Here is a 27570-nt window from a genome sequence, read left to right on the forward strand (position 1 = left end):
TAGGGTCCAGGGGAGCACAGTAGGCAGAGCTGCTGTGAGCCAGGCCCTGAAGGCCAGCCAGTCTTTCCGTGGGGACTTTGATCAGTGTGGACACTGCAACGGAGAGGCTGAGCTGCAGTTTTTGAAGCTAATAAGGTAGAGAGACAAGCAACAGACTGGAGACCTGGGATCCACATCCTCTGGCACGTGCCTCTGTCTAGGGCCACAGATTAAGAAACCACGGAGTAAACTTGTTTCTGATGGGCTCTGCACAGTGCCAGCTCCGAGGTTAAATCCACAAGAATCTTTGTATAGTGAGGTAACTGTGGTCAGCCACCACAGACTGTCCTCAACAGGGGAAAACATGCAGAAAGAGCTTCGAAGGACGATCACAGTTCAGGAAGAGCATTATGTCGACAAGTGCCTTTGAAGAGAAAGCCTTCATCACACAGTTAACAGCAAGCCGCTATATAAACAGATGTGGTGAATGAAAGTGGACACAGACCTCCCCGATCTCCTGGGATATTTGCCATGCGCTTTGCTGTCCTAAGTGCTCAGTCCTGGAGAGCTAAGCCCATTTCAATTCACTTACCTGTACACGTACACATTACACGCTTTGCTACATGTATGTTGTGTTGGATAATAAAGAGGGTCCATGTAGTGTACAGTTGACAGTGAATTGTGGCATAGCTATAGAATATAATATTAGTAAGCTGTTGGCTCAAAGTAATGAGTTAAATCTATCAATGAATAATTAAAGGAAACAATTAATTTTTTTTTTTTTTTGAGACATGGTTTTTCTGTGTAACAGACCTAGCTGTCCTGGAATTCTCTCTGTAGACCAGGCTGGCCTCAAACTTACAGAGATCCACCTGCATCTGCCTCCCAAATGCTGGGATTAAAGGTGTGCACCACCATCACCTGGCAACACAAATAATTCTTAAGCTGTAAAAAAAAAGAAAGTATGCACAGTACTAAGATTTAAAAACCAGTATGTTATGATAGAAGTGTACTTGTTGAAAACAGAACATAAGCAACAGGATCAGAGTACAGAGGACTTCAGGAGTGAGTACATAAAGTGGCCCACTCTCTCTGTTTTTCTGTACATTTGAAATTAGCCATGACCAAAAGAAAAAAAAAGTGTTTCAGAGAGAGAACACAGAGAGTTCTGGTTCATGGTATAAAGCCTTATCAGTGGAGCTATCTGGTCATTCTAACAGAGAGTTTTGGACAGCCATGCATGCCTTTCTGTATTCTTTTGTGTGGAAAACTATATGCGTGGTTTTGTTTGATTGATGCAGTTCCTGCACTCTGACTCAGAAGCAAATCCTGTGGTTTTGATATGTAAGAGAGAACACCCTGCCACTTCTCATCTCTTGTTGTGGCACGAACTCACTCTGTGCACAGAGCTGTCTTTCTTTTGGTTTGAATCTTATTTCTGAAAGGCAGCTCACTGCCCCTTTAAACACTGTTTTGAATTCCTGATCTGTAAATTTTTGAAGCTTGTTTGGCACAGACGGCTTGAACTGAATTTTGAAAAAAAATGACTGAGCCTTCGATTTTGTTTTATTTAGGAACGGGATAAATTCTACTTGTCTCGTAGTGTTGTTCTGGAACTTCTTCAAGCCTTGAAGCTCAAGTCACCACTGCCAGATACGAACCTCCTGCTTCTTGTCCAGGTAGGCCTGCACGGCGTATACGAAACTTCTTGTGATGTTGCTCGTGTTTGGGTGTGTTTGGGAAAGGCAACGGAGGCCTGGGGTGTGCGCTCAAGGCCGAAGCCTTTGTCCAGAGACGGGCAAGTGGTGACAGAAAACTCATAGTGCACCTGACGTTTCCACTGGCTAAAGTAGACAAAAGAAGAGTAACATTTTTGCCCACTGTGGACCTAGTTTTGTGAATGTTAAAAATGTAAAAATCGAACAATTTTTTTGTCATCAAGAAACTTGCAAGTCACGGCTGGAGATGGTCAGAAGTTAAGAGTGCCTGTTTGCTCTTCTAGTTCCCATATGTGACTCAATCCAGCTCAAGGACATCCAATGCTCCTTCTGGCCTTGGAGGCAGGCGCAAACACACACACACACACACACACACACACACACACTACACCTCCCCTCAGAGAGGGCAGATTTAAAAGAAAAAAAAGTTAAAAAAAAAAAAAAAAAGCTGTTTGTGGACCGAGCATGGTGGTGCACGCCTTTAATCCCAGCACTTGGGAGGCAGAGGCAGGCAGATCGCTGTGAGTTCAAGGCCAGCCTGGACTACAAAGCTAGTCCAGGACAGCCAAGGCTAACACAGAGAGACCCTATCTTGAAAAACAAAAACAACAACAACAACAAAACTATTTGTAATTCATCAGTAGGCAGGCAGCTTGCTCAACAGTGGGACCTATGAAGGCAAGTTCAAGCCCCAGAATCTTCTGTATCTGTGAGGATGGGCCAGGACAGGCATAGCCAACTGGTAGACATGCTGTGTCCATGAGGTGGGAGGTGAGTATCAGCTGGGGACTTAATGACAAGGATGACACTCTGAATACGATGCTGCGTATGACCCTCTGTCCCAAGTGTCCTTAGCAGCATCTAAATCAAGCCCATTTACATCTCCAGGATAGGGGGTGACTAGTGCCGGGAGGGTGAGAAGAGATAAGAGAGACAAGGAAAGTCCTGGGGGAAGTTGTGAGCAGGAAGGATTCTGTCCTGTGTAGGGTGAAATCGGGGGAAACTTTACTGGGAATTTGTCATTACAGCTGGGTCATCAAGGACAACAGAGCGAAAGGCTTCAGGCAATGCAGGCAGAGCGAGTTTGAGGGCCTTGGTGGTCTCCACAGCACTGGCCAGTGTTCCTTTAATTGTCTCAGCCCTGAACAGAGCATATCTGTGAGGCTGATCTTCCTGGGGTTTGGTACCCCACACTGTAGCTGTTGCAGGCTTCCGTGACGTGTTTGAGTCGACCCTAATAAACGCTTTATCACAAGACAGCAAAAGAACACTGACAGTTTCAATTACCCAGCGCTTAAGGCAAGGGTGAAAACAGTGATTACTGCAGCGCTCTTTGGTGAATAAGTAACAAAAACAAATTTGCTTGAACAAGAGAGAAGGCTAAAAGTAGGCATTTCTAAATATGACTTATGAGTGTGTGTCTGCCGTCACAAATACAACGACATTGCTTTGTTTTGTCATGTAGTCTAGGCTAGCCTCAACTCCTCAGAGGCTTCTTGCCTTAGCCTTCCAAGTACTAGGATTATATTTTCAGATAAAGAAACTATATATATATATGTATATGTGTATATATATATATGTTTATATATGTTTATAATGTACACAAATACACATGAATCATTAATTTTATAAATTATTCAGGTTGATGCCATATTCAGAAAATACTAATATTCTACCCTGGAGAAACAAGATTGTGAATACTGTTTCATCCTCTTCTGATTAAAAAGAAATTAAACACCATGCCATTTAAGCTGTTAGAGTAAATCGCTCTGGTTATTAATAAGTCAAAGGGAGGCAAAGCTTGAAGCCAGTGTAGCTCCCTCTCTGCTCTGGGGTCCGACTTCAGGTGTGGAGAGAGCTTTCTGTTGGGGAGGCAGAAGGGCCTTGCTCTCCCCTTTTCGAACAGCTCTTCTGTCCACTGTTTGCATTTCTGCTTCTTTCACCACTCACTGCTGGGCCCTCTAGCTGTCTCAGGAGGGTGGCAAGGAGACAGCCTGCTCTCTCCTGGCTGTTCCTTGGCCAGGTCTAAGCTAGACTCATGCCCCACTCTTTCTTGGAGGATAACAACAGCTCCCAGCACCAAGACAATCAGTAAGGACAGGATGTGTACCCGGGACGCTGGCTTTCATCATACATACAACCCCGCAGGGTAGAATATTAGTGTTTCCTGAACATAGCATCAGTGTGTGTGGAGATGTGTATGTGTTGTGTGTGTATGTGTGTGTGTGTGTGTGTGTGTGTGTGTGTGTGTGCGTGTGTGTGTCCACATATATCAGTGGCCATCTTCTGAGGGCAGCAGGCTGTGTCTGTTTAACTAAAAAAAAAAAAAAAAAAAAAAATGCAATTTAGGAGACAGAAGAGGGTAATGGGACAAACTCCCCCAGGTAACCAGCATGGATCACAGTGGTGGCTTCAGAGAAAAGAGTCTGTTGCCCTAACACCTGATCCGCCATTTACCCTTCAGCCCTATGAAGAACCACCACAGCACGCCTCCAGCTGCCTCCCTGGAAATACCTTCCTCGATGGATGAGTTTATCTGAATGTAACTGTTACACTCTTCCCATGGGTAGAACATACCTTGATTGTGTTTCAGTGTGATGGCTGTCTCAGAGACCACCACCCAACAGTGAATGCCTGCCTACTTTCAAGGCAGTTACAGTACCACTCCTTGCTGGTGGCATGCTGGGAGCCCCTCCCCCACTCCTACATTGTGGATATTAGATGTTTGGATTATAGGAAAGCTTCCGCAATAGAACAGCAAGTCGTTAAAAGCCACTGGAAAGACTAACTTCAAATCCCAGTGGGTTTCCTCTGCTCCTCTGGGTGGAGAGTAGATCCTCCGCTAATTTGCATGCGCTCCTCCCACACCGTGGGATACCTGCACATCCAAGTGCCGAGGGATCACGTTGGCGAAAGGTTCTCTTTTAAAAATAGGCTAGCTGTGGGCTGAGAACAAAGGTATGGCTGCTGTTTTTAATTCATGCCACCGAGCGAGTTAGTACGAGCGAGTGAGCGAGCTGCAAGCTGCAGCACCAGTGACCCACCCTATGGGAGGAGATGTAGACGCGCTATTCTGGGTATTCTTTGGTAATGGTGAGCTTAGTGATGACACATAATGGATGGTGAGCCTCTTTGTGCCCTTTTGTTCTTATGGAGGAGTACATATTTCCATGGTATGTTTGTTTCTGGAAGCATAGACTTCTCTTTTAAACTTTTATTTTTGAGATTATAATATAATTCCATCATGTAGATGGAATTTTTTTTTTTTTTTTTTTACTACTGTGTGGGTTCCTTTTTCTCTCTTCCACCCTTATTAGCCCCTTAACACTAGATTAGGAGAGAGAAAAGAATAGGAGGAAGAGCGCAGTGTTATCGCTAGAGTGCTTCCTGGTGACCAGGGGTGTTGAGGTCCTTGGGGCAAGTTGATCTTCACTGTCAGGGTATTAATCTCTTCTCATTTCTTTGCACACAAACTACTTGACAAACAGCAACCAACAGCATCCAGCCACCACCAGCAACAGCCTCTTGGGACTCTAGCATTTATATATCTTCTGAAAAGTTCCCAGAATTCCAAACGGCACACACTTGCTTAAACTGTCTGGAGCTGGCAAAACCACACCCCTGCTAGAGCATGAGGCAAATCATTGTCACCTCCTGTGAAGCAGCCTCTTATCCCCACACTTGGCATTAGAAATGAAAACTCATTCCCATAACATTCCTGTGGTTTTTTTTTTTTTTTAATGAGGGCAATTTTAAAAATTATTTTAGCTTTGCACATATACATTTATATTATTACACATATATACAATAGATTACCTATGGCAAGAAGAACCGTGACACAATCAGGAATTATATAAATGTTATATTCTTAGTGTTTTGGCTACTGGTATTTGACAGCCTTGAAGAAGTCATCTTTTCCTATCTTGGTGCATCTAAATTTCTGAATGTAAATCAATCTCCATCACATATTGTCATTATCAACTTAGAACACCTATCTAGACCTAAAAACATCTTAACTCCTAAACAGTTAAGCTTTGTTGTAAAACTAAGCTGCCTGGTGTTCAATTCCCCCAGAGACTTGAGAAGAAACTAAAATTGCAAAATTCTCATGACAAGGTCATCTCTCCCTTTCCTTTCCCACCAAAGCCTCTCACACAACCAACCCTCCTTGCTCTCTTTCAAATTCGTGCCATCTTTTCTCATTCTGTATTGTTACATGAAAGCATAGAGTCCTCATTTCACTGCCCCTCCCCCCGACTTTAGTTGTATCTTTCTATTTGAATAGTTCTGTACAGTTACAATGGAGGGTCTTGCCAGCCTGTGCTTGGCAGTTACAATAAAGAGGATGACAGATTTGCCGAGTTCAGTTGTTCCTATTGCTGCAAAAATACACTGGATTGAAGTACATTGATAGCAGCACCTGCTTTTCAGAGGACCGTGCACTTTTACCCTCTTTCAAGTACAGCGGCTTTTAAAATTTCGACTTGTATCAGTCACGACGATTTTGAATCTGAGCGCTTAGTGTGGCAGATGGCAGGTGCCTGCTGAAGGTGGACCTGAGTGGTCACACTTTTACATCACTGTTGTCCCTACCTTGCTCAGTGTCCACTAGACCATACAAGTGCATTTTGAGGGCCCGGAGCCTTCTGCTGTCCTGAAGGAGGGACCACTCTTTTTTTTTTTTTTTTTTTTTTTAATTTTTTAATTTTTATTTTTTGAGGGACCACTCTTAATGCCCTTTATGTCACACATTTGGTGTGGCTCCATCTTACCATGGCCTCCTTGTTGGAGTCTGTTTTTTATCCTAAGAATGAATGTTAGTGCTGCAGTCCTGGTGGGTTTAGCACTCAGCTATAAGTCGTCTGTCTCAGAATGTAGATTCAAATGGCTTTGGAAAAATCACTTTATGGGAAAACATACAGTGTCTGCCAGGAGTTGGGTTGCGAGTGTTTCTTTTGAACTCTGCTAAATGTTACCCCATTTCACTGTTTTTACTTACAAGTTTGGGCCAAAGTTAAAGGCTTTCTGGTGCTTAAACCCGATTCAGGACTTCCCTTTATACAGCACCCGAGGTGGACATGTTAGGTGGCAGATGGGTGAATGCAGGCTCTGTGAGCACTCCTACCATGTAGCCCTCAGCACAGCTCTCCACCCCCCCACCCCTACTCCTCCCAGCCTGGCACTAAAGCCAAGCTCCTTTCATGAATGACTGCACCTCCCACACATAAAAAATAGTGTTGGCTAGCCCTTAGGTACGGGCCTCAGAAGGTCATTGACTCAGACCTCTGCCCTATTAGCTAAAACCCGCTGCCAATCTACCGGGCTCAGATTTGGATCCCTGGTTAGTTCGCCCAAATGTTGGTTTCCATTCCGTCATCCTGTCATGTCTCAGTGGCTCCCTGAGCTTCTCCGTCTGACCCCAATTGTTCTCTCTTCTTCCCGTTTGACAGGCTGGAGCTTGCCTAGCTCCACGCAGGTGCCTTGACCCACTCAGGTTCCCCACACCTTCCGGGAAGATGAGGGAGGAAAGGCTGTCTCTCAGAACCTCCTTGGAGCCCCTGAGTTCTGCAAACAGCAGATTCCGAAGTTGCTAGCATAGCTGGCCAGAGGCCAAGAAGAGAAATTAAACAGGAGTTAATTACTCAGCAATTTGGGGCTTTGTTTAACTATCCCCCCCAAAACCATAAAGTAGCCAAATATTAGATTAAATAGGAAACACCTGTCAAAGTCTATAATGAAAGCAAATTACATTCCAATCTGAAAAAGTCCATCCTTATTGTGACCTTAAGTCGTAATTGCTTAATTGATTCATAAACTCTTCCTGGGCCACCAGGCTGGCTCTGGAGAGGGCCCTGTGAGGATGGCTCTTGTGACAGGCTGAGAGGCCACTGCAGTTTGCACTGATGGCGGCTGAAATGCCAGTGTGCAGAAAGCCCTGTGGTGCATGGGCAGGACGTGGGCACTCACAGCACAAGGCAGCACGTGTGAGTGGGGTGGAGGGAGGAAGATGGACATGGACAGTCCTCAGGGAGAAAGAAACATGGCACCCTGCTGATACCCATTACCTTTCTGCTTTCACTCTGAAGTGTGATATGATGGAAGTCATGCAAGTCCACACGTGTGTGCCAACAGCTGTCAAATGCTGCAGGATGCACTGGGTGCCTTGGGAGTGCTGAGAATCCGCGCACCTCCCCCTTCTCCCTTGATTCAATCCTGGGTTTGCGTGTGAAGTCCACATAAACACACACTCATGCTGCCTCTAAGCTGATAGCAATGAACTGTTATGACGAGCAAGCCTGGCACTTCCCAGGTGGACCACAGCGGAAGCGAACAGGAATGGATTTCAGCCCTGTTGTTAAGAGTATAAGTTAGCCATGACTGTCCAGGTGCCGTCAAGAGTAATCCACCTTCCAATGTTTCATTAGTTTATTTGTGCAGATGCTGGAACCAAACTAGCTGAGTCCACCATCCTGAGCAAGCAGATGACAGCGTCTGTGCCCGGGGTAAGTCCTGGCCCAGCAAATGGTCTGGGTCTCTCCTCAAACAGTGCTTAGGAATGTAGATTTTAACCTGGGACTGCAGTTTGAGGCTTGGCATTCACTAGTGGTGACTTGAGAGCAAAGTCACTGTGGCTCCCCACTCTTTTGTCGCCCATGGAATGAGATGGGTCACGGCCTCGTGTTTGTGGGGGACTGACTGAGATAATGCATGTTAAGGGTTGAGCAGAGTAAGTGTTGTTTGTCAGTGCTTGGACATGGTGGCTTATATACAAGTGACAGACCACCTGGAGCATCGTAGAAAACTCCCCTAAAAGCAACAGCAACAAATACTAACAAACATCACCGGTAGGCGTTTTCTGTTCAGTATGCTGCTATTGCAATCATGATACAGTGGGCATCTTTAGTCTTCAACTCTGCCCATCCATACGTCAGACTCTTTCATTACGATAGATTCATGGGAGGAGAACCATTGCACTGATTTTAAAGTTAAAAAAAACAAAACAAAACAAAAACAAAAACCAAACAGTTGTCAGTATAATGTGAGAAGGGATGGGACCAAATCCCAACCATGACAGTTTAGCACATAGGAATGTGGTGTTTTCTTACGTGAAGTTTGCTTGGGTATCCTGACTAATGAGGGGAAAGGCAACTACTTCACAGGTGGGCTCCCCTGCCCCTTGGTCCTTGGGGAATCAACTGGTAAGGCTGAGGATAGAGAAGCAAGTACAAACACGGGAGACCTTCATAGGTCAGGTCTAGACCTCCACATCTCTTCGGCTTACCTTACGCAAGGACGTAGCAGCTGCAAGAGAGGCGGGAGCATGTGGTTCAGTTATGTGCCAGAGAAGAAGAGTGGGGTCTGGGCAGCCGCAGCTCTGTGTGCTCTCTGCCTGTGAGTTCCTCAGAGGGTGACAGTTGCTACCTGCACATCTGTTGTTTGTTTGTTTTTTTTTTTTAAATGCACTCCCTACTCTGCAAAAGGTTTGTCAGGCTCAATTTGAAGGCAGCTCTATCTCCACCACCACCACCAAAGCAGCCATTACAAGTCCTCCTCCAGAGTTTCTTCCACCAACAGAAAGAAGGCCATTCCAAAGATGCCCTTTTAGAAGATTTTTTTTTTTTTTACTGTTTTATGTGTGTGTTCTGCCTACACATATGTCTGTGTGTCACATGCATTCTTGGTGGTGAGCCTCCATGTGGGTACTGGGAATCGAACCTGGGTCCTTTGTAACAACAAGAGATGCTCTTAACCACAGAGCCAGCTTTCCAGCCCCCAAAGATATCTTTTACTTTAACTTGCTACCAATGAATTATAAATAAATTAAACATAAATTCAAGTATAATAAAAATAAAATAGGAAATACCCGAAAACATAAAAGTAAATGGTTAGTCAGCAGCATTTTCTCTTTGAAAAGAGAACTTCAAGGTTTGACTTTGCCTGACATATCAAAGGCTGTAGATCTCTGATTATGAAACTTGATGGATTTGGAGGAGAGCAGAAGCCTGTGGAGCCATCACCACAGCCTAGGCAGGTGCATCATCGATGCTAGCTCCCACTATTATAGCAACACTTTACATATGAGCAGCTCTCAGGGCAAAATTTTAAAAATACACCAGCATTGCCAACTGTAGGCACTGTTGTTACCCAGGCACTCCTGGACTTATTTATCTCAACTGGAACCTTGTGTCCACTGGCAAATGCCTCTCATTTTGCCCTTAGCAGATTCTTGATTGTCAAACTTACTGATGGCAAAGTGGAAGTGGCGTCCTTATAAGCCCCTGGTGGGAGTGAAGCCAACCTTCCGGAGGCCAGTTTGACAATTTACTTCTAGCAATGTGTTTACAAGAATAAAGACACCAGATATCTTATATTCAAGGGAAATTTGTATGTAACATAACAAAAGCATGAAGCAAGGGGAATGCCCAGCATCACCCTGCTGTTTAGGGGCCACCTGTAAGGTGGACCGCTGTGAGGCCATCAGGCAAAGATTTCAAAGAGTGGTTATTCCATCGGGAAATGCTTATGTGGCAGTTAACTGAAGGGCTACCGAGCTAAGCCACATCAGCCTCTCAACAGTCCCGCGCATGTTAGGTGCCCGGCAGAGTCTTGGAAGGGAATGTAAACTGAGGCTTTTTCAGAAGAGAAAGGCAGGCTTTAGGATTATGGAGTTTTTAAATTGCTCTTTTTAATACTTTGCGCCTGCCACTTTTCTACAATGAACTCATGCCATTTTTATAATATAAGGAACACAGCTTTTAAGCCAGATGGATTTTGAAGTGCTAGGTGTGACTGAGTTCAGCTCACATGCTTGAGGTTAGCGTGAGCCCAGCGTCTTTGTCACCAGCTTCCTGTCAGAGCAGACAGATCCCTCAGAAATGGAGGGAGCGGAGCTCCTTGTTCTGTCTTTTTCTGGTGACACATCTAAAGATATAGCCACGTCTTACAAAGGAAAGGGGATTGGAAATTACAAGCAAGTGCTTTATAAAAGTGTAGATGGCTCCCCCAAGGTTTTCCTGAGCCTAAGGTGGGTTTTAAAGCTGGATGTAGTCACTGCCATTGGAGCAAATGAAGTACGCAATGGTAAATATTAAATAATGTTCCCAGTGATTCTTTTCAGTGACATTTGCCTAGTCGAACTGGTATGAAATATTGCTTGTGAAAGAAACAAATCCCTTTCAAGAAATTCAAGAGCAGAGTCTCCGCTCCTATTTGCATGAATACATGAAAGGTCAGAGAGAGTGGAATAAATCGGGGAGGAGATTCCTGTTTTTGCACTGAAGGATTCATATTGCAAAAGCCGGAGCACAATATAACCTTTTATAATTCCTTCACTGGATTTAAATTAAAAGGAAAAAACCCTTAGAACATGTGAAATGCTTGGAAAACACTGACAGACTGGCCACTGACCTTATTTTACTATTTGTTATCCTGTCAGAGGAATTGACAAGCGGAACATTCTAGAAGAGAGGGGAGGTAATACAGTTCAGGGCGGTGCAGATTTACATGAATATGGGGGAAATGAAAGCCTCTGGGTGAGCTAGTTAAGTCTGTAATGTTCCAGATTTTCCTAAAGGAAGCCCGGAGAGGCCGTTAGCAGGGTATTCATGGGGCTTCAAAGACTGCCTGCCTTTGATCCGCATTATGCAGTTGCTGACATGTGGGTTCTCTGGCAGGCACAGCTTTGATGCAGGACCCTGTCCATCCACTTTCCTGTTTCGCTTCGAATCCCAGACTCACTGCACTGCTCCCAGAAAGCGGGTCCCTGCCAGTCTGTGACCTGCCACACTTGCGTGCTTTTTCTTTTCTTTTAAAATTGACCAAACGCACTTAAAGTGGATGGGGGGGGGGGTGTTACCCATCTCACTTCTTTCTTCTGGTTATTAATTCTAGGAAGAGCTCAAAATGAATAAAGTATCTCTTTAGTAACACACCTGCCATGCGTGCATGTGAAGTCAAGGCATGATTTGATTTGAAAAGAACTTTTAACTCTGCAAACACAATGTGATATGTGTGTCTGTGGGTGGCGGGGCAGAGATGATTAAGGTGGTTAACCTCGATGGCGCACATATCACAGGCATCCGAGAGGCTCTGGTGGACCAGCTAGGCATGATTCTTGGGTTTACACCGGTTTAAAAGCAAGCAAGCATCACTTCAATTGCCTGGTGGAAATAGCAACTCATTTCTTTTCTTTTAGGCTTTCTAGTTTCTTTGCTCTCTAGCACCAACTTTTTAACCAGTTTTGTACAGAAGGTAGTGGTAGGGGAAGTAACAGAGGATAAAACAGCTTTAGAGTGGGGCTGTAGTGGCATAAGAAGTGGCACTGTGGCTGAGTCACGTGTTCCTGTGTTTCAGTGTGGGACGGCAGCGATGGAGTGCATACGGCAGTATGTCAGCGAGGTGCTGGACTTCATGGCAGACATGCACACCCTAACCAAGCTCAAGGTAAGCTGCCTTCCACCTGCTTGCCCCTTAGGGTACACAACAGAGTTTTCAGGGAAGCAGCTGCAGCATTGTGGGGTGACTACACTTCTTTGGGCTTTGAAGAGTTGGGGTCCAGTAGTTCTACAAAATAAAAAGAAGAAAGGAGAGTCCACGGCATCAGCTTTTTGAGTAGTTTAAAAAATATTTGCAGCTGGGCATGGTGGCTCATGCCTTTAATCCCAGCACTTGAGAGGCAGAGGCAGGCGGAGTTCAAGGCCAGCCTGGTCTACAAAGCGAGTCCAGGACAGCCAAGGCTACACAGAGAAACCCTGTCTCGAAAAACCAAAAATAAATAAATAAATAAATATAAAAAAATATTTGCTCCATTCTTAAAATGCACTTATTTAATACTAGCCCTATTAAAATGTAGAAACTGAGGCTTGGGTGATGTGGTCCTGCTGTCAAGTCACACACCTTGGAAGTGGTGACATCAGAGTTGGACCTCAGACTGCTGTGAGCCCCCAGGGGACCCCCTTCTACCCAGCCAGAGCTACCCCTATGCCTCTAGCTCTGGTTTCCTCCTTGGCCAAGGGACCCAGCAGGCTTCTTCCTTGTCTAATGTGCTCAAGATTGACATAAAACAACACAGGAATATTGTAGCACACTGCACAAGCACAGGCCAGCTATTGCTTGTATCTGCCTAGAAGCTATCGTCTTTGAGAAAATAATGGAGGAGATGGAACAAAATTCAGTTTACATACCAACTAAATCCCAATGCAGGCGTTGAGTTTATTGCTTGTTCAGGGGTGTGGTGGGATGTGTGCAAAACAGGTGCCTTTCTCCGCCATGGTCCTACCAGGAAGTTAAAAGATCAATACTTTAGTACAAATAGAAGAGGCAACAACTGTCCCCTAAATATTTTGAGGTTGTTTTCCAGAAACTTCTGAAAAATATCCACAAATGCCAGTCATAGTTGAAAAGTTGACAGAGTCGAACTCTCTGACCATTACCTCATATTAGGAAGCAGATCAAAACTCTCAAGTATCTACAAGGTTAGGGGTGGGGGTTTTCAAGAGGGGCGCTCAGATGAACTGCTGGGGAGCAAGGGCTTTAGTAGGAAAGTTATTAGCACTATGAACAGACAGACGCATGCCAGTGGATCTGAAGAGAGTTCAGGGGCCAGCACCAAAGATACACTGCATGATGGGACCCCTGAAGAGAGGATTCAGAATCCACATTGCAGAAATGGGTGCCTCTCTGAGGATGGGGGATGTATCACAGCACAGGCACACAGGCAGGCTCTCTGATTCCTGGGCAGGAGACAAAGAAGGAGCAGGTGAGGGATGAGTGGCCACCAATACCCGCGTTGATGTAGTCTGTTCTCACAGGTAAGCACTCCTGGCACTGGCAAGTCTGTTGGCTGGAGGCTCTGCACTGTGTCTCAGTAGGTGACCGTGCGTGCCTGTGGAAGGGAGAGCTGCCGCAGCATGCTACGGCTTGAGCAGCTGCTATATTCCAACATCACTTTTATAAGTGACAAGTGACTTGCCCATGGTCACTGGCTACTGGGAACAGACCCTGGGTCTGGAGTCCCCGAGCAAAAGAAACCTTCAAAATCAACTTAGCAAATATGAACTGGGTGTCTATACTATTCCTAGCACTGCTGTGGGCATTAGGATTACACTGATGGGCAAACACAAGACGTAGACGCAGACACAATAGCTAGCTGCCCTCCTTTAACCTGTAGTTGGCTAGGAGGCCAGATTTAGTGAATGTTTCGTAGAAGCTGAAGTAAAACTGTGGCTTCCACGACTGCTGTGAAAAGGCAGAAGACAGTGACCTGGATCCTGGCTCTGGCAGGGAGCTCAGCTTTCTAAGGGAAGTGGTACCCAATCTGTAGTTGAACAATTCAGCAAAGAGCAGGAGTGCTTCAGATAGAGGATGGGCCTGGTGCAGCAGAGCCAGGATAACAGAGGCAAGAATGGATGGAGGGAGTAATGCAGAGGCCTGGCAATAGTTACCTGATTCCATAGGCCACAGGCTGGTCCCACTGGCCGTATCCCACCGCACTCCCGCCGCACTCCCACCCTCAGATCTTAGCCTAGGAACAGTGGGAAACCATTTAAGAAGTTAAGCAGAGAGCGTGCCTGAAGGGCTACAGGGTGGTGGGGTTGGGAGCAACTTGACTGCTTCGGGGACCCTTTTCCTCCTACTGGGTTGCCTCATCCGGTGTTATGAGGGGAGGTGCCTAGATTTATTTTTAACTTGATATGCCATGTTTGGTTGATACCCCTGGGAGGCCTGCCTTTTTCTGAGGGGAACTGAGGAGGAGTGGAGTTGGGCGAAGTGGGAGACTGAGAGGAGAGGAGAAAAGGGAAACCGCGGCCGGAGGTAATATACAAAAGAAGGATAAACAGCAAAGAATGGTCTGGAGCATCTCCAGGTGTCTCCCAGCATTACAGCGTGTCATTTGGTTTTACAGAGTCACATGAAGACGTGCTCCCAGCCTCTGCATGAGGATACCTTTGGTGGCCATCTCAAAGTTGGCCTGGCTCAGATTGCAGCTATGGAGATCTCCCGGGGCAACCACAGAGATAACAAAGCTGTGATCCGATATCTGCCTTGGCTCTACCACCCTCCTTCTGCAATGCAGCAAGGGTAAGGCCATTAGAATTTGTAAAGGGGAGGGGACTGGTGAGACGGTTCCAGGAGCAACAGCTACCCTTCCACCCTCACATGGTGGCTCACGGCTGTCTGTAACTCCAATGCCAGGGAAGCTGATGCCCTCCTCTGGCTTTTTGTGGGCCCTGCACACACATGGTGCACAGACACACATGGAGGCAAAACACTCATACACATAAAATAAATTTAAAGGCGAAGAGGGCGAGGTGCAAATGAACAGAAGTACTCCCCAGTCCTTGAGATTTTTAGCTGGAGCTCATGGCCATGTTGAAGATTTGTGGGAGTGGCCTATAGCTGGCTAGAAGGAAAGAGATCGGGGACGTCCTGATGCCCATGGACCCTGTGTAGTGCAGCCCCTAATTCTTGCTCATCCTTACAGGAGATGTAAGGTGAAGGCCTAGAAGTATCATGTGAACTTGAAACGTCAGCTGCTTAGTAAGCTGGGCACCGTGAATCACGCACCGGTGGCCCGTGCTTTCAGGCAGCTTGACTTGTAGAGCAAAAGCCACAGGGGGAATGAAATGAACTATGAGGAGGTCCAAGCCCCTGACCCGCCTCTGTGAAGGCTGAGGACAGGAAGTAGTGGGTTGGGTTCCTTGTCTCATTGTAGAGGAAGAACCGAGGGGGGAGCAGGGGCAGGAGAAAAAAATCACATGGTGGGTGTATCATCGACTGCTCTCTTCCTTCTCCCTTTGTGAGGATGTCTGGAAAGAACTTTCGGATAAGAAAGGATTCTTGAAGAGGCCAGGGAGACAGCCAGACTGGCTGGAGAATACTGAATCTTGTCCCACCAAAGCCACTCCTTCCTGAAAGGGAAAAATCCAGGATTAGAGCTGAGACAAATAGTTAAGACTTAGATTTCCGCTCTTGCCTTGGCGTTTTGTCTTATGTACTTGCTTGTGACACTATGCCTTAATCCCTTCCTCCACTAATTCTCTGGGCATCGAAGGAAACAGAAAATATGAAGGCAGCCTTAACACGTCCTTTCTTCCCTGGCAGACCTAAAGAATTCATCGAGTGTGTCTCCCACATTCGTCTGCTGTCCTGGCTGCTTCTGGGCTCCCTCACACACAATGCGGTCTGCCCCAACGCCTCCTCTCCCTGCCTTCCCATACCTCTGGATGCAGGTTCCCATATTGCAGACCACCTTATTGTTATCCTAATTGGATTTCCAGAGCAATCAAAGGTAAGTGAGTCCTGCAAGATTCAGACCGTGCATTTGAATTGCTAATGGGGACCCTTATCAGCCCATTAGATCCTTCTGAGAAGTAAAAGCATTTTAGCTCACCCTCCTGTGGCTGTTGGGAAAGTAACTCTGTGCTAATGCCTTACTGAAAGTTGTTTAAATTTCCAGGCTGTCTGTTCTCCCCCCTAAATTGTTTTCTGGCTACTTTTATGGAGATAAATTATAGCAGCAAAGAAGAGTTACTTTCCCAGGTATTTTTTGTCTCAAAACAATAGAGACAAGAAATAACAGGCAAAAAAAAAAAAAAAAAAAAAAAAAAAGAAGAAGAAGAAATAACAGGCTACAAATACACTAAAAATTCTGTGCCCAGTTTTCAGAACCAAGGATGAAGGGGAGGGAGACATATGCCCCATCTCATACTTCTTGCACTATCTTTCCAACTTGAATCCCATAGGACACCTGAACACACAGCATGAAAATAAGAGAGCTAGTGTGGTGCTTAGCAAAGCACACCGGAATCACCTACTGGATGTTTGCAAATTGCAGAGAGAATAAAGTAAGACCCGGGCAGATATAAGTCATGAGCCCAGACATGCAAACCAGACCTCCAGAGTCAGCTACCAGGAGCCAAGGGCCTGTCTGGGAGCTTAGGCCAGCTCAGGGAGCTCCCAGTGGGCTTAAGAGAAGCTGAGACTTAGGCCAGATCAAGCTCTGTGAGGAAACAGAGTACCCACCCAGACAGCCCACATGATGGCTTCCAAAAGGACCTGTCCCCACCCAGACCTGCCTTTGATTCTTAAGGATGGCACTTAGACCTTTGGGACCCATTCTTGCACGGATCGAGGGACTTGGCCTGACTGGGCAGTGGAGGAATTAAGACAAGACAGACACACAGAAAAGCTGGGATATTATCTGGTAGAGAAACCTCAGCATCCCAGAAGTGCCCTGTGTTACTTCTATGGAGTTGAACAGAGGGGCGGGGTTACTGCACACAACAGAAAAAGGAGGTGTGGTTATTACATACAGATAAACAAGGAGGCGGGCTTATGGTATACAGCTGGACAAGGAGGCCAGTTGAACTAATCTTAGTAGGAGCAGTCTCTGTAGGGTAGCCATCTTTAGGGTGTAAACATGTCTGGACAGAGAGATATGGTGGACAGTTCATGCATATGCTATCAACAACTGCACATGACCATCCCTCTCAGCCTCACCCCAGCGTGGAAGGCTATGTCATTTTCTCACGAGTCCAAGGCTATCTTCCTTGGCATTGCTTTGCCCATGTCAATAACCCACAGTCAGAGCTTCCTCTGCGCCCCACAACCTTTGTGAACTTGAAAAAAAGCTATTTCACTCTCCTCAGTTTGAGTGCTTCATGTGCAGATGGTGGGTTGGCTTGAGAAGTGTGGAGGTGGTGTGTGGAAAGCCTCCATGTCACTTTGTCGACGCTGCTCTGCCGTCATGTGATTCTCAGTGCAGGGCACAGGGTCTTGCCTACCTCTCTCTTCTCCTTGCTGACCCCTTCAACGAGCTTACTATCATCCCTATTTTATAGATGTGGAAACATGCTAACACGGCAAAACAGAGTGACTATTTTCCTAATCCAGTTTAAGGATGGAAATATCAGTAACATAAAAGGACAAGGCAGCAGATATATTTATTCTGCCAATTAGGGTTTCCTCTCCTGGAAAAGAGGCTTTTTCCCCTCCGAGCACACTCCCACTGACAGAGAAGGGTGCGTAGAACCAGGAGCCTGGGGCTTGCGTCTTCCGGGCCCCTGGCAAGGCTGTCCGCCTGCAGCATGGAGCAGCACCCCTCCTCTTCCTTTCCAGACCTGTGTGCTCCACATGTGCTCCCTGTTCCACGCCTTCATCTTCGCTCAGCTCTGGACGGTGTACTGCGAACAAAGTGCCGTGGCGACAAACGTCCAGAATCAGAACGAGTTCAGCTTCACAGCAATACTGACGGCACTGGAATTTTGGAGTAGGGTAACGCCGAGCATCCTTCAGCTGATGGCCCACAACAAAGTGGTGAGTTCACAGAGATTCCCTCTGAGGCAAAAAATAAATAAATAAAATAAAATAAATAAAAAATAAATCTGAAAATACCGAAGCCACTCCTAGTCATAAACTCACAAATAAGTATGCAACGCAACGTGTGTGCCAAGAGCCTTTATTTAGTGGCTCCACCATAGCAAAGTACCATGCTATAGGTCATCAACAATTAAAAACAAAACAAAACAAAAAACCAAATGCAAAGCAGACAAGTTTTGTCTTTTCTACCTAGGGCTAAATGAACCTTTAGGATACTGTAGAGACAGGGCATTAGGAGAAAAGGCCATGTCAGGTTTAGATTCCAAAGGGTTTGGGTAAACCGCCACCATTAGGTATCTTCCTGCCGCAGTCTGAGAGCAGACTAGGGAGAGGTGGCCATTCTGCCAAGAGAGGGGCTACTCCAGATTGTGCTGGGGACATCTGGGGAGCGGTTGGCCTATCCCTGTGTCATTAAACAAACTCAGATGGTCCTTCTGCAGCCACTTAGAGGTGTGGGGGAGGGATTTATAGGAGACCCTGGGGTCCACTTGGTGTTTGGAGGATTCTCAGCTGAAGAGGGGCCAAGGCCAGTGTCCTGGTTACGTGGGTGGAGTCAGCAACCTGGAAGCACATTCTAGGGCTTCCTGTGTGCCCGGCACCGCCCCCACCCTTGCTGTCTTGGCCGCAGAGGCATTCGGGCATGGCATCTTAATTGGGAAATATTTTCAATTAGCATTTTGTAAGGAAGGAGGATTACATATTTTCTTTATTGAAGCATGTTAATTTCCTTGGAGAATGATGTACTACATTTTACATATGGAAGGATGTTTGGTTCAGTAAAGGAAGGTTATGCCCAAGTCAGGGTTCGCGGACAGTTCCTGGTGCTAAATAGCTGCATTTATTGGATCACAGTTCTTTGACCACAGAGGAACTCAAGGATCAAACACTACGATATTTTGAAGGCACCAAAACTGGAGCTTTACGCGTTATGCTAGAGATGAGCCTTTTAATTCAATGTCAGAGTTTTGGTGTCAGTGCTTTCCTCCGAATCCCTCTTGGCATCCAAATGTTTCAAGTGAGCATGTCCCCAAAGTGTTTCTTGCAATATAATGTTACATACGAATTTTAATTAATATTTTCCCAAAAAGTTTGTTCAACCTAGTAAGACAGTCTAGTAAAACCTCCCTGGAGTATTTAGCACCCATCCCTAAGGGTTTCCAACGAAGGACACAGTCCCGTTTGAACTGGTGTAAGCGTGGCTGCCTGTTCCATCGTGGAATAAAAGCCAAGAGATAGCTCTGTAGGGTATTCCCCAAGAGGCCTCCCTATGAGTGGAGAACAGGTCAAGATGGAGAAAGAGACTGACCCTGAAGAGAATGATGCCGAAGCCACGTGCCCTCCAATGATCCCCGATTCCAACAGTTAGCCTGCCCTGAGTGACGAAGGAAGGACCACCCTGAAGCCTCGGGGGGGGGGGGTGAGGGGGACTTTGGAAGGTCTGTTTCTGGTGTGAGAAAGTGAATGGAAGCCACTCTCTGTGGTGTCCAGTCACCAGGCAGGGAGACCCTCTGGGTGCAGGGTACCAGACCTCTGTGGCGGCTGACGAGCTTACAAGGTTTCCAGTTCTCTGGGGGTGGAACTGACTTTGACATTTGTTGTTTCAGATGGTAGAAATGGTGTGTCTCCATGTGATTAGTTTAATGGAGGCGTTGCAAGAATGCAACTCAACCATTTTTGTCAAGGTAGGAAAAGGTTATCCTTTTTATCAATCATTTCATGAGTAAATATGGCTTTGCTTTTGAATGTTTGATCCAAAGAGGGGGAAAGAATGGATTTGGTTTAATCGTGGAGAGCTGGTGCTGGAGGACTTGGTTTCTGTAACATCTTACCATGTGGCTTTTATGTCACGTCTGCTCTCGCTATGCTGCCGTGATGTACTCTTCCACGTCAGACCGTGGCTGCATGAGTTAAAATACGACAGGGGAGCATTGCTTTGAAACCAGCCATTTGGCAACGCAGATCAGTTAGTGGGGCCTCACTTGGCAAAAACTATGCAGAAAAGCTGAGAAATTTCTGGACTTGACACTGCTTCTCTCTGACAGAGGTTAGTGTCCCATTTTGTTCATGTAAACCAGTTCATAGCATAAGAAGATAAATCTAGCATTCATCATCTTTCCAGAAAAAGCGGAGTATGATGCAAATTAAAGAGTAAGGAAGACTTGGAAAGGACGTGGCTATCTGTGCTGCAGGGAATAAACCCTGTGCCTGCAGTAGATTAAAGCCACCCTTTACCTTCTAGCCTCCCCCTTTTCCTTGGCATCCTGTCATCTCCACTCTTGAGCCCACGGTGATTCCTTCTCTGTGTCCACATCTTTACCTTACTTTCTACTCTATATTTTCTTGTCTTGTCTTGGCCTCTGTCACCAGTACTGTTCAGCACAGGGCAGCTGGGTTTGTTTGCTTGTTTTCACTCCTTAGTTCACTCCACTCTTGGTTAAAGACTCTTGTTACCTCGCTATCTCAGGCTGTCGTGGAGAAAAGCTGCCCTTTTGCAGGGGATGCTCCACTGATACCAGATGCTGCACGGTCCTTGGTTCAAATGGAGAGATCTATCTTACCTATCTCAGTATAGGAAAAAGCCAACAGTGTGAGAAAAACTGGCAGTTGGATACTCCTACCTAATTTTTTCTTTTTCTTTTCTCTCTCTCTCTTTTTTGTGTGTGTGTGTGCAGTTTTGTTAAAGTGTAGTTTACATGGATTTACATGTGCCAAACTGAACATACTTCAGTTGTATGCTTTGATGAACCTTGGTGTCTTTTACCTCATTTTACAATTATGTATTATCATAAGTACATGTGTACGTGTGTAGGTATGTGTGTCTATGATGGGCATTGTTATCATCTGTACATGTGTGTATGTGTAGGTGTGCGCTGCCATGAAGTGCATGTGTGATAACATATCCATGTTCATGTGTATATGTGTAGGTGTGTGTTGCCATGGAGTGCATGTGACAGTCAGAGGATGAGTTCAGAAGCCTATTGTCCCCAGCTACCCGAGTCCCTGGAATTGAGCTCACATCATTTGGCTTGGTGGTCACATTCAAGAGAATAAGCATAGCTGCCGTCTCCAAAACATTCCTATAACTCTTTACAAGAACTCTCTCCTGCTACTTCCTGTCCTCAGGCAACTATTGATCTAATTTCTGCCATTGCTTATACCATAGAAGTTACTATGAATGGGTTCATACCTTGCATGTATTTTTTTTTTCTGCCTTTGTTGTTTTAGGACCATTATACTGCGATTAATCTATGCTGTTACATGCCTCAGTTGGCCATTCATTTTTATTTTCGATAGTAATCCATTATATGGGTACGCTACACATCGTTCCTCCGTTGTTGTCAGTTGGACATCAGAGGTGGCTTATAAAAAGCTGCTGTGAGTACGCACATGTTGCTGTCGATGCATGCATGCTTTTGTGCACTGGGTAAATATCTAGAAGTGACTGCTGGGTTGTTCGTTGGTGTGTGTTTAATCTGTTTAAGAAGGTGACAGACAGACTGTCTCAAGGTGCCTGTGCTCTGTTACATTCACTATAGCCATGAAGAGCATTCCAGTTCCTCCATAGCACTTGACATAGATTTTTATTAGTTTCTCTTATTGTTGTGATAGTTCATGCACGCATCTGTTGTACGATGTAACCAATTTTAACATGAATTATTCTGAAAGTTGGGTACTAGCATCTTGCTGTCGTTTAAGTTGTATTTTTCTACTTCCAGATGTTGCTAATGTTTTTTCATTTGTGTGTTTGTTATGTGTATATCTGCTTGAGTTATTTGCCCATATTTTATTGGGTTGAGGTTTTTTTTTTCTTATTGAATTGAGATATATAAAACCTTTGTCAGAATGTGGTCTCAAGGATTTTTCCTATGGCTTGTCCTTTCACCATCTAGACAGTGCAGACGTTTTTATTTTGATGAAGTATCATTTATCAAATTTCTCTCTCCCTCTCCCATCTTCTCTAACTCTTTCTTTAGACAGTGTCTCACGTAGCCAAGGCTGGCCTTAGACTTACCATGTACCCTGTGCCGAGATTACAAACATGCACCACCATGTCCAGTTCTTGACTTTTTTCTTGAATCATTTTGATGTTGTAATTCTAGAAAATGTTTGTCTAATCTAAAGTCATGTAAAGTTCCTTTATTCCTTCCTTGTCTTCCATTCTTCCTTCCTCCTCCATTTTCTTTTGTGGCAGTGTCTCCCAATGTAGCCCAGGCTAGCCTTGAACGCACAGCCTTTCCTCAGCATCCCAAGTCTAAGTGCACACACGCACAAGCCTATGTCAGACATCTTTGTTTCACTCCAGTTTTTGTCTGTGTTTTCTTCTTCATGCTCATGTCCGCGATCCATTCTGCGCTGATTTGTGTGTGGTGTGAGGCATGTACTTTTCATGTTTATCAGATCTAATTATTCCACCATCATTGTTTAAAAATACTGCTAATCCTCTATCAAAATGCTTTGCCAAAGTCAGCTGGCACATATGTATGTGTTTATACTTGGGTTATTCCTTTTGGTCCGTTTCTCTCTTACCTCTATGCCACACTGCAGATGATCATCATGTGAATGTGACAGCAGTCATAGTCTTTCATTCATTCTTTGCAAAATGGTTTGACACTTATAGGTACTTTGCCTTCACAAGTTTTAAAATCAGCTTGTCAATTTTGACAAAACTGCTCAGAATTTTGTTGGGATCTCTTTGAGTCCTAAGGCTTGAAAAAAAAGATCGCAGCCTTAATAATATCGAGGCTCCTGACCCACAAGCATGCTCTATCTTTACGTTTGCATGTGTTTAACTTCTCTCAGAAATACTGTATAGCTTAGAACTATTTCCAAAGTGATTGTATCTCATTTCTGTCAATTTATCCACAAACGTGTCACATGGTCTACTAACTCTGTGGGAAGGGAGGACCAGGCTAGCACAGTAATTTGTGGATTTACTTTGTCTCTTTCCAGTTTTATCAGTCCCCATTTTATGTATTATATTTATTAAAAAGCTCTCTTATCAGCCTGGTGTGTTTAGGATTGTTGTATTTTCTTAATGACTTGAAATTAGGAAATACCACATTTTATAATTGGCAATTTTTTTTTCCCTTAAACGCTACTTTGTCCAATGTTGATAAAGCAATGCAGTTCTTTCTTGGCTAGTGTTAGGATGCTAAATTTATTTCTATCTTTTTCACCTATATCTATAAAGTGTGTTTCTTATAAATGGTGTGTAGTTAATTGTCTTTTTTAAAGCATCCAATTTGACAGCCCCTTCCTTTGGTTAAAGTCTTCAGGCCATTTTCATTTAACGTCTTTTGTCACATTGTTGGGTCTAAATCTCTCAGCTTTTTACTTGTTTTCTGTATTTCTCATCTGTTCTTTGCTCTCTATTCTACTTTTGTTTCTTTTTTTTTAAAGCTTTAATCTTTTTATTCACGGTACAGCCCAATTGAAGCCCACCTCCTTCCTCTCCTCCTAGTCCCTCTCTCACACCCCTCTCCCATCCCCCACCCCCTTATCCTCAGAGAAAGGGGGGTCCACCTATGACTACCAACCCACCCTGGTACATCATCCTCTTCCACTGGGGCCAGACAAGGCAGTCCAGCTATGTGAAAGAGATCCAAAGGCAGGCAACAGCGTCAGAGGCAGTCCCTGCTCCAATGTTAGGGGACCCACATGAAGAACAGGCTGCACATCTGCTACATGTGTGCAGGGGGCCTAGGTGTAGCCTGTGTGTGCTCCTTGGTTGGTGGTTCCTTCTGTGAGCCCCATGGACAGGGTTAGTTGACTCTGTAGGTCTTGTTTGGATTAACGAGAACTTTGTGATACTTTTCTTTGTGCCATCCCTTCAGATGGGGACTTGACCTATTAATTAGAGAATTTTCTTTTTAAACACTAGTGTTTAGAATTGGCTTCCTTTTAGGGGCTGCAGTAAATACTTCCCCTCAATTTGGTATATATTTACTTCTACTGAGTTAAAAAAAAAAAACACTTCCCAATTTCTATTTTAGCTTCTTGTTTGACCTATAGATTTTTTAAAAAGTATTTTAAATTATCTTCTTAACAAGTATGCCATTTATTATTTTTTTAGTGGTTGATTTGGGGTTTTAGTGTCTATTTTTTTTATCATGATATTCAGGTAATAGTAATTACTTGTACCCTTCCCACCTTTTTGCCTCTGGCTCTGTACATGTTATAAACTAAACCCCATATTACAAGGATGGGGATGATGATGACGCAGTACTAATTTGGACACAAAACTCTGTGCATGCTGGGAAAATAGTCTACCATGAAACTATCCTCAGCCCTTTTCATTTTTTACCTTTTGAAGCAGTGTGCCATTAAGTTGTTCAGGTAAGCCTTGAACTCATTTTATAGCCCAAGTAAACCTCGAACTTACAGTCTTCTTGACTCAGCCTCTCCCAAATAGCTGAGATTACAGGATTGCACCACCGTCCTCAGGCACTATCTTGATATTTTGGCTTTAAATAATCAAGGATCTCTTAAAGAGATTTTTAAATAGGTTTAGAATTTATTATACTTTCTATTGTTTCCACTTGCTGTTTTATTTTTTAAGGTTTGTTTTTGCTTTCTTGTGTGTGTGTGTGTGTGTGTGTGTGTGTGTGTGTGTGTGTGTGTGTGTCTGTTGAAGGTATTGATCCCCTGGAGCTGGAGTTACAGGCAGCTGTGAGCCACCTGACATGGGTTCTGGGTCACCTATAAAAGTGGACCTGTTCCTAAGCATTGAGCCACCTCCAGCCCCGTGTTGGCCATGATTCCTCCAGCCCCTATGTTGGCTGTTTTCTATTTCTTCATGCTTAAACATCTGCCTTCTGTTACTGTTCCTTCTACAGGTTAAAAAAACAAAAAACAAAAAACAAAACAAAACAAAAAAAACGCCAAACAACAATAACAGCAACAAAACCTGTTTGTTACACCAACCTGCTAGTAATTCATTACTTTAGCTTTTATGTCTCCAAAATATTTTGGAATATTTATTTATTTATATTTTGAGACAAGACCTCACTATTTACCCCAGGCTGGCTTTGAATTTCAGCAATACTCCTGCCTGCCTTTGTTTATACCTCTTCTCTTAGCTTGTGGTGCCTTAAAATCCAATGCCCCTGGGTAGGGGGGCTGCAGATTCAGTGTCACCCAGTGGCTTAGAGGTGTTGTGACCCACTGTCTGCTTGCTTACATTATTTCCAACAGGAGTCTGTGTGCTTCCTACCTTTCCTCGTCTGTTAGAATATGCCCTTTCTCACACACACACACACACACACACACACACACACACATACACACACACACAGAAAGAAAAAAGAAAGAAAGAAAAGAAAAGAGAGAAAAGAAAAGAAAAATAATATGCCCTTTCGCTACTCAGAGCATCTTATCTTCATCCCTGTTGTCATGGAAGATGGGCACCTTGGTAGCGTGTCCTTCATGGTTCTTGTTGGATCAAGTTTGGGTTCATAGGTTTGTGTTGTTGTTGCTGTGTTGTTTGTTGATTTGGAGAAGTATTACCATTGTTTCTTTAAACGTTTGTCTTCAATGCCTCCATCTGATAGTCTCAGCCTTCCTTTTTCCTGATCTTCCCAGAAATCATCATAGTGAGCTTGATGAGAGGCTCAGCGAGCAAAGACACTCACTGCCCAGACCGATGACCTGGGCTTGATGCCTAGGACCCGCGTGGTGGATGGAGAGAACAGATTCCCCCAAGTTGTTCTCTGACTTACACACACACACACACACACACACACACACACACACACACACACTCACTCACACATACATTCACTCACATACTCACACATACACACATGCACTCATTCACACAATTAATGAACAAACAGCTGTTTTTAATTGAAAATAAGTACAACTCTTCTTTTACTACCCTTGTCTACTAATTCCATTGTCTGTGTCATTTTGGTCTGTCTGATTTTTCCTCTCAATTGTGGTCATTTTTCTGTTTCTTTGCATGACTTGCCTGATGTCTTTGTTTTGGGTCTTTGTTTTGTGGGTTTGTTTGTTTGTTTGTTTTGTTTTTACATTGTGCCTTTGACTTTTTGGATGCTGGCTGTTTTATATTCATTTGAACATTCTTGTAACTCATTCAGTGACATAACTAAATTATTCACAAATCTTCTAGCCTTTTCTAGGCTCGGTTTTTTTTTCCCCCCAGCTTTGTTGTTTGAGATAAGGACAGCACTTCCCTGGCTGATGCCTCTTCAGCAGCCACCATTGTGACATAGTGCTATCCTTATGGGTCCTTGCTCCCTCACTTCCTGCCCAGCCAGATTTCTTGCCCTGTGTGACCAGCCAGAGATGTCTCTCTCCAGTCACTTTGCATCATTGTTTCCCTCAGTGTGGGGTCTTTTCCTGATGATGGACACTGGTCAGTATTCAGCCGCAGTGCAAGGAGACCCTTTGTAGGTCTGTGGCATTCTGGCTTTGTTTGCAGCTCCTTTCCCCCCACTTTCTTTGGGAAGCCCTCCTCTCTCCAGCTTGCCCTGCAAATTCCAGGCATGTGGAATAACAGATTCATCTAAGACTATTGCAGGTTGTCTGTGCAGCCAGATGTCTCTTCAGACCACTGCAGGCACACTCTCTGCATGCCCAGATACTACTGGTATGCCTGGACCACCAAGCAGCCTCCACCCTGGACCCTGACTCTGATGTCCATGTCTTTCTCCAACTGTCTCCATCATGGCTTTTCTCATAGTGGTGAGATGCCACTCTGCTCCTCTTTGGGAGGCATTCTGAACTCTGGAATTAAGCCCAGATCCCCCCAGTGGGATGTCCAAAGTCATCTGTGGGTTAATGGTGGGTGGCTTGGCCTTTGTTTTCTAACCCCCTTTTCCATGACCCTCTCCTAAGCCCCTTCCATCCCTTGTTGCTCCACACACTCCCACTACTGTATCCATGCTTTGTCCCTTCACAAAGTACTTTGTATTCTTTTCCTGGGGCCATCATGGTGAGAACCTCAGGCTGGGTGGCTTAGCTATCAGAAGCTTATGCTTTCACAGTTCTGGAGGCTGGGGGCTGAGGGCAAGGTATCAACAGGGCTGGCTTCTTCTGGGGGACAGTAAGAGGCCATCTTCTTTGGCTTGTGGTCCTCTGCTTCCATCTCTTCATAGTGTTCTCCCTGTGTGTCTGTGACCAGACTCCGCTCTTCATAAGGGTGCCAGCTGTACTGGATTGAAGCCCTGGTGCTCCAGTATGTCCCCGTCCTAACTGACTGCATCTTCAACAGCCCCATTTCCAAATAAGGCCACATTCTGAGTCATTGTAATCTAGGGCTACAATATATCATATTGTGGAAATACAATTTAATCCGTAACAACACTACTGTGTGTGTGTGTGTGTGTGTGTTGGAGTGACTGTTAAAAGGAGCAAACACAGCATGAGTGTCACAATGCCTGTCAGTCTATGAGAAGTGCCAAAATAAACCAACATTTCCAAACTTATCACATTGTGATCTCTTGTTCCATTTACATGAAACCAACGACAT

General features: G+C 44.8%; 1 protein-coding gene across 1 annotated transcript in view; it reads left to right on the top strand.

Annotated features, from left to right (window-relative positions):
- The window catches only part of Unc79 (unc-79 homolog, NALCN channel complex subunit), a 200749-nt gene that overhangs the window by 170004 nt on the left and 3175 nt on the right, over nucleotides 1-27570 (top strand). Inside the window, exons 44-50 of the mRNA XM_051150825.1 lie at nucleotides 1554-1658; nucleotides 8123-8200; nucleotides 12051-12140; nucleotides 14602-14777; nucleotides 15801-15987; nucleotides 17817-18014; nucleotides 19682-19759. Of these exons, the coding sequence (XP_051006782.1) occupies nucleotides 1554-1658; nucleotides 8123-8200; nucleotides 12051-12140; nucleotides 14602-14777; nucleotides 15801-15987; nucleotides 17817-18014; nucleotides 19682-19759 (912 nt within the window). The remainder of the gene's footprint in view (nucleotides 1-1553; nucleotides 1659-8122; nucleotides 8201-12050; nucleotides 12141-14601; nucleotides 14778-15800; nucleotides 15988-17816; nucleotides 18015-19681; nucleotides 19760-27570) is intronic.

This window comes from Acomys russatus, chromosome 1, assembly GCF_903995435.1.
Source record: "Acomys russatus chromosome 1, mAcoRus1.1, whole genome shotgun sequence".
Lineage (NCBI taxonomy): Eukaryota > Metazoa > Chordata > Mammalia > Rodentia > Muridae > Acomys > Acomys russatus.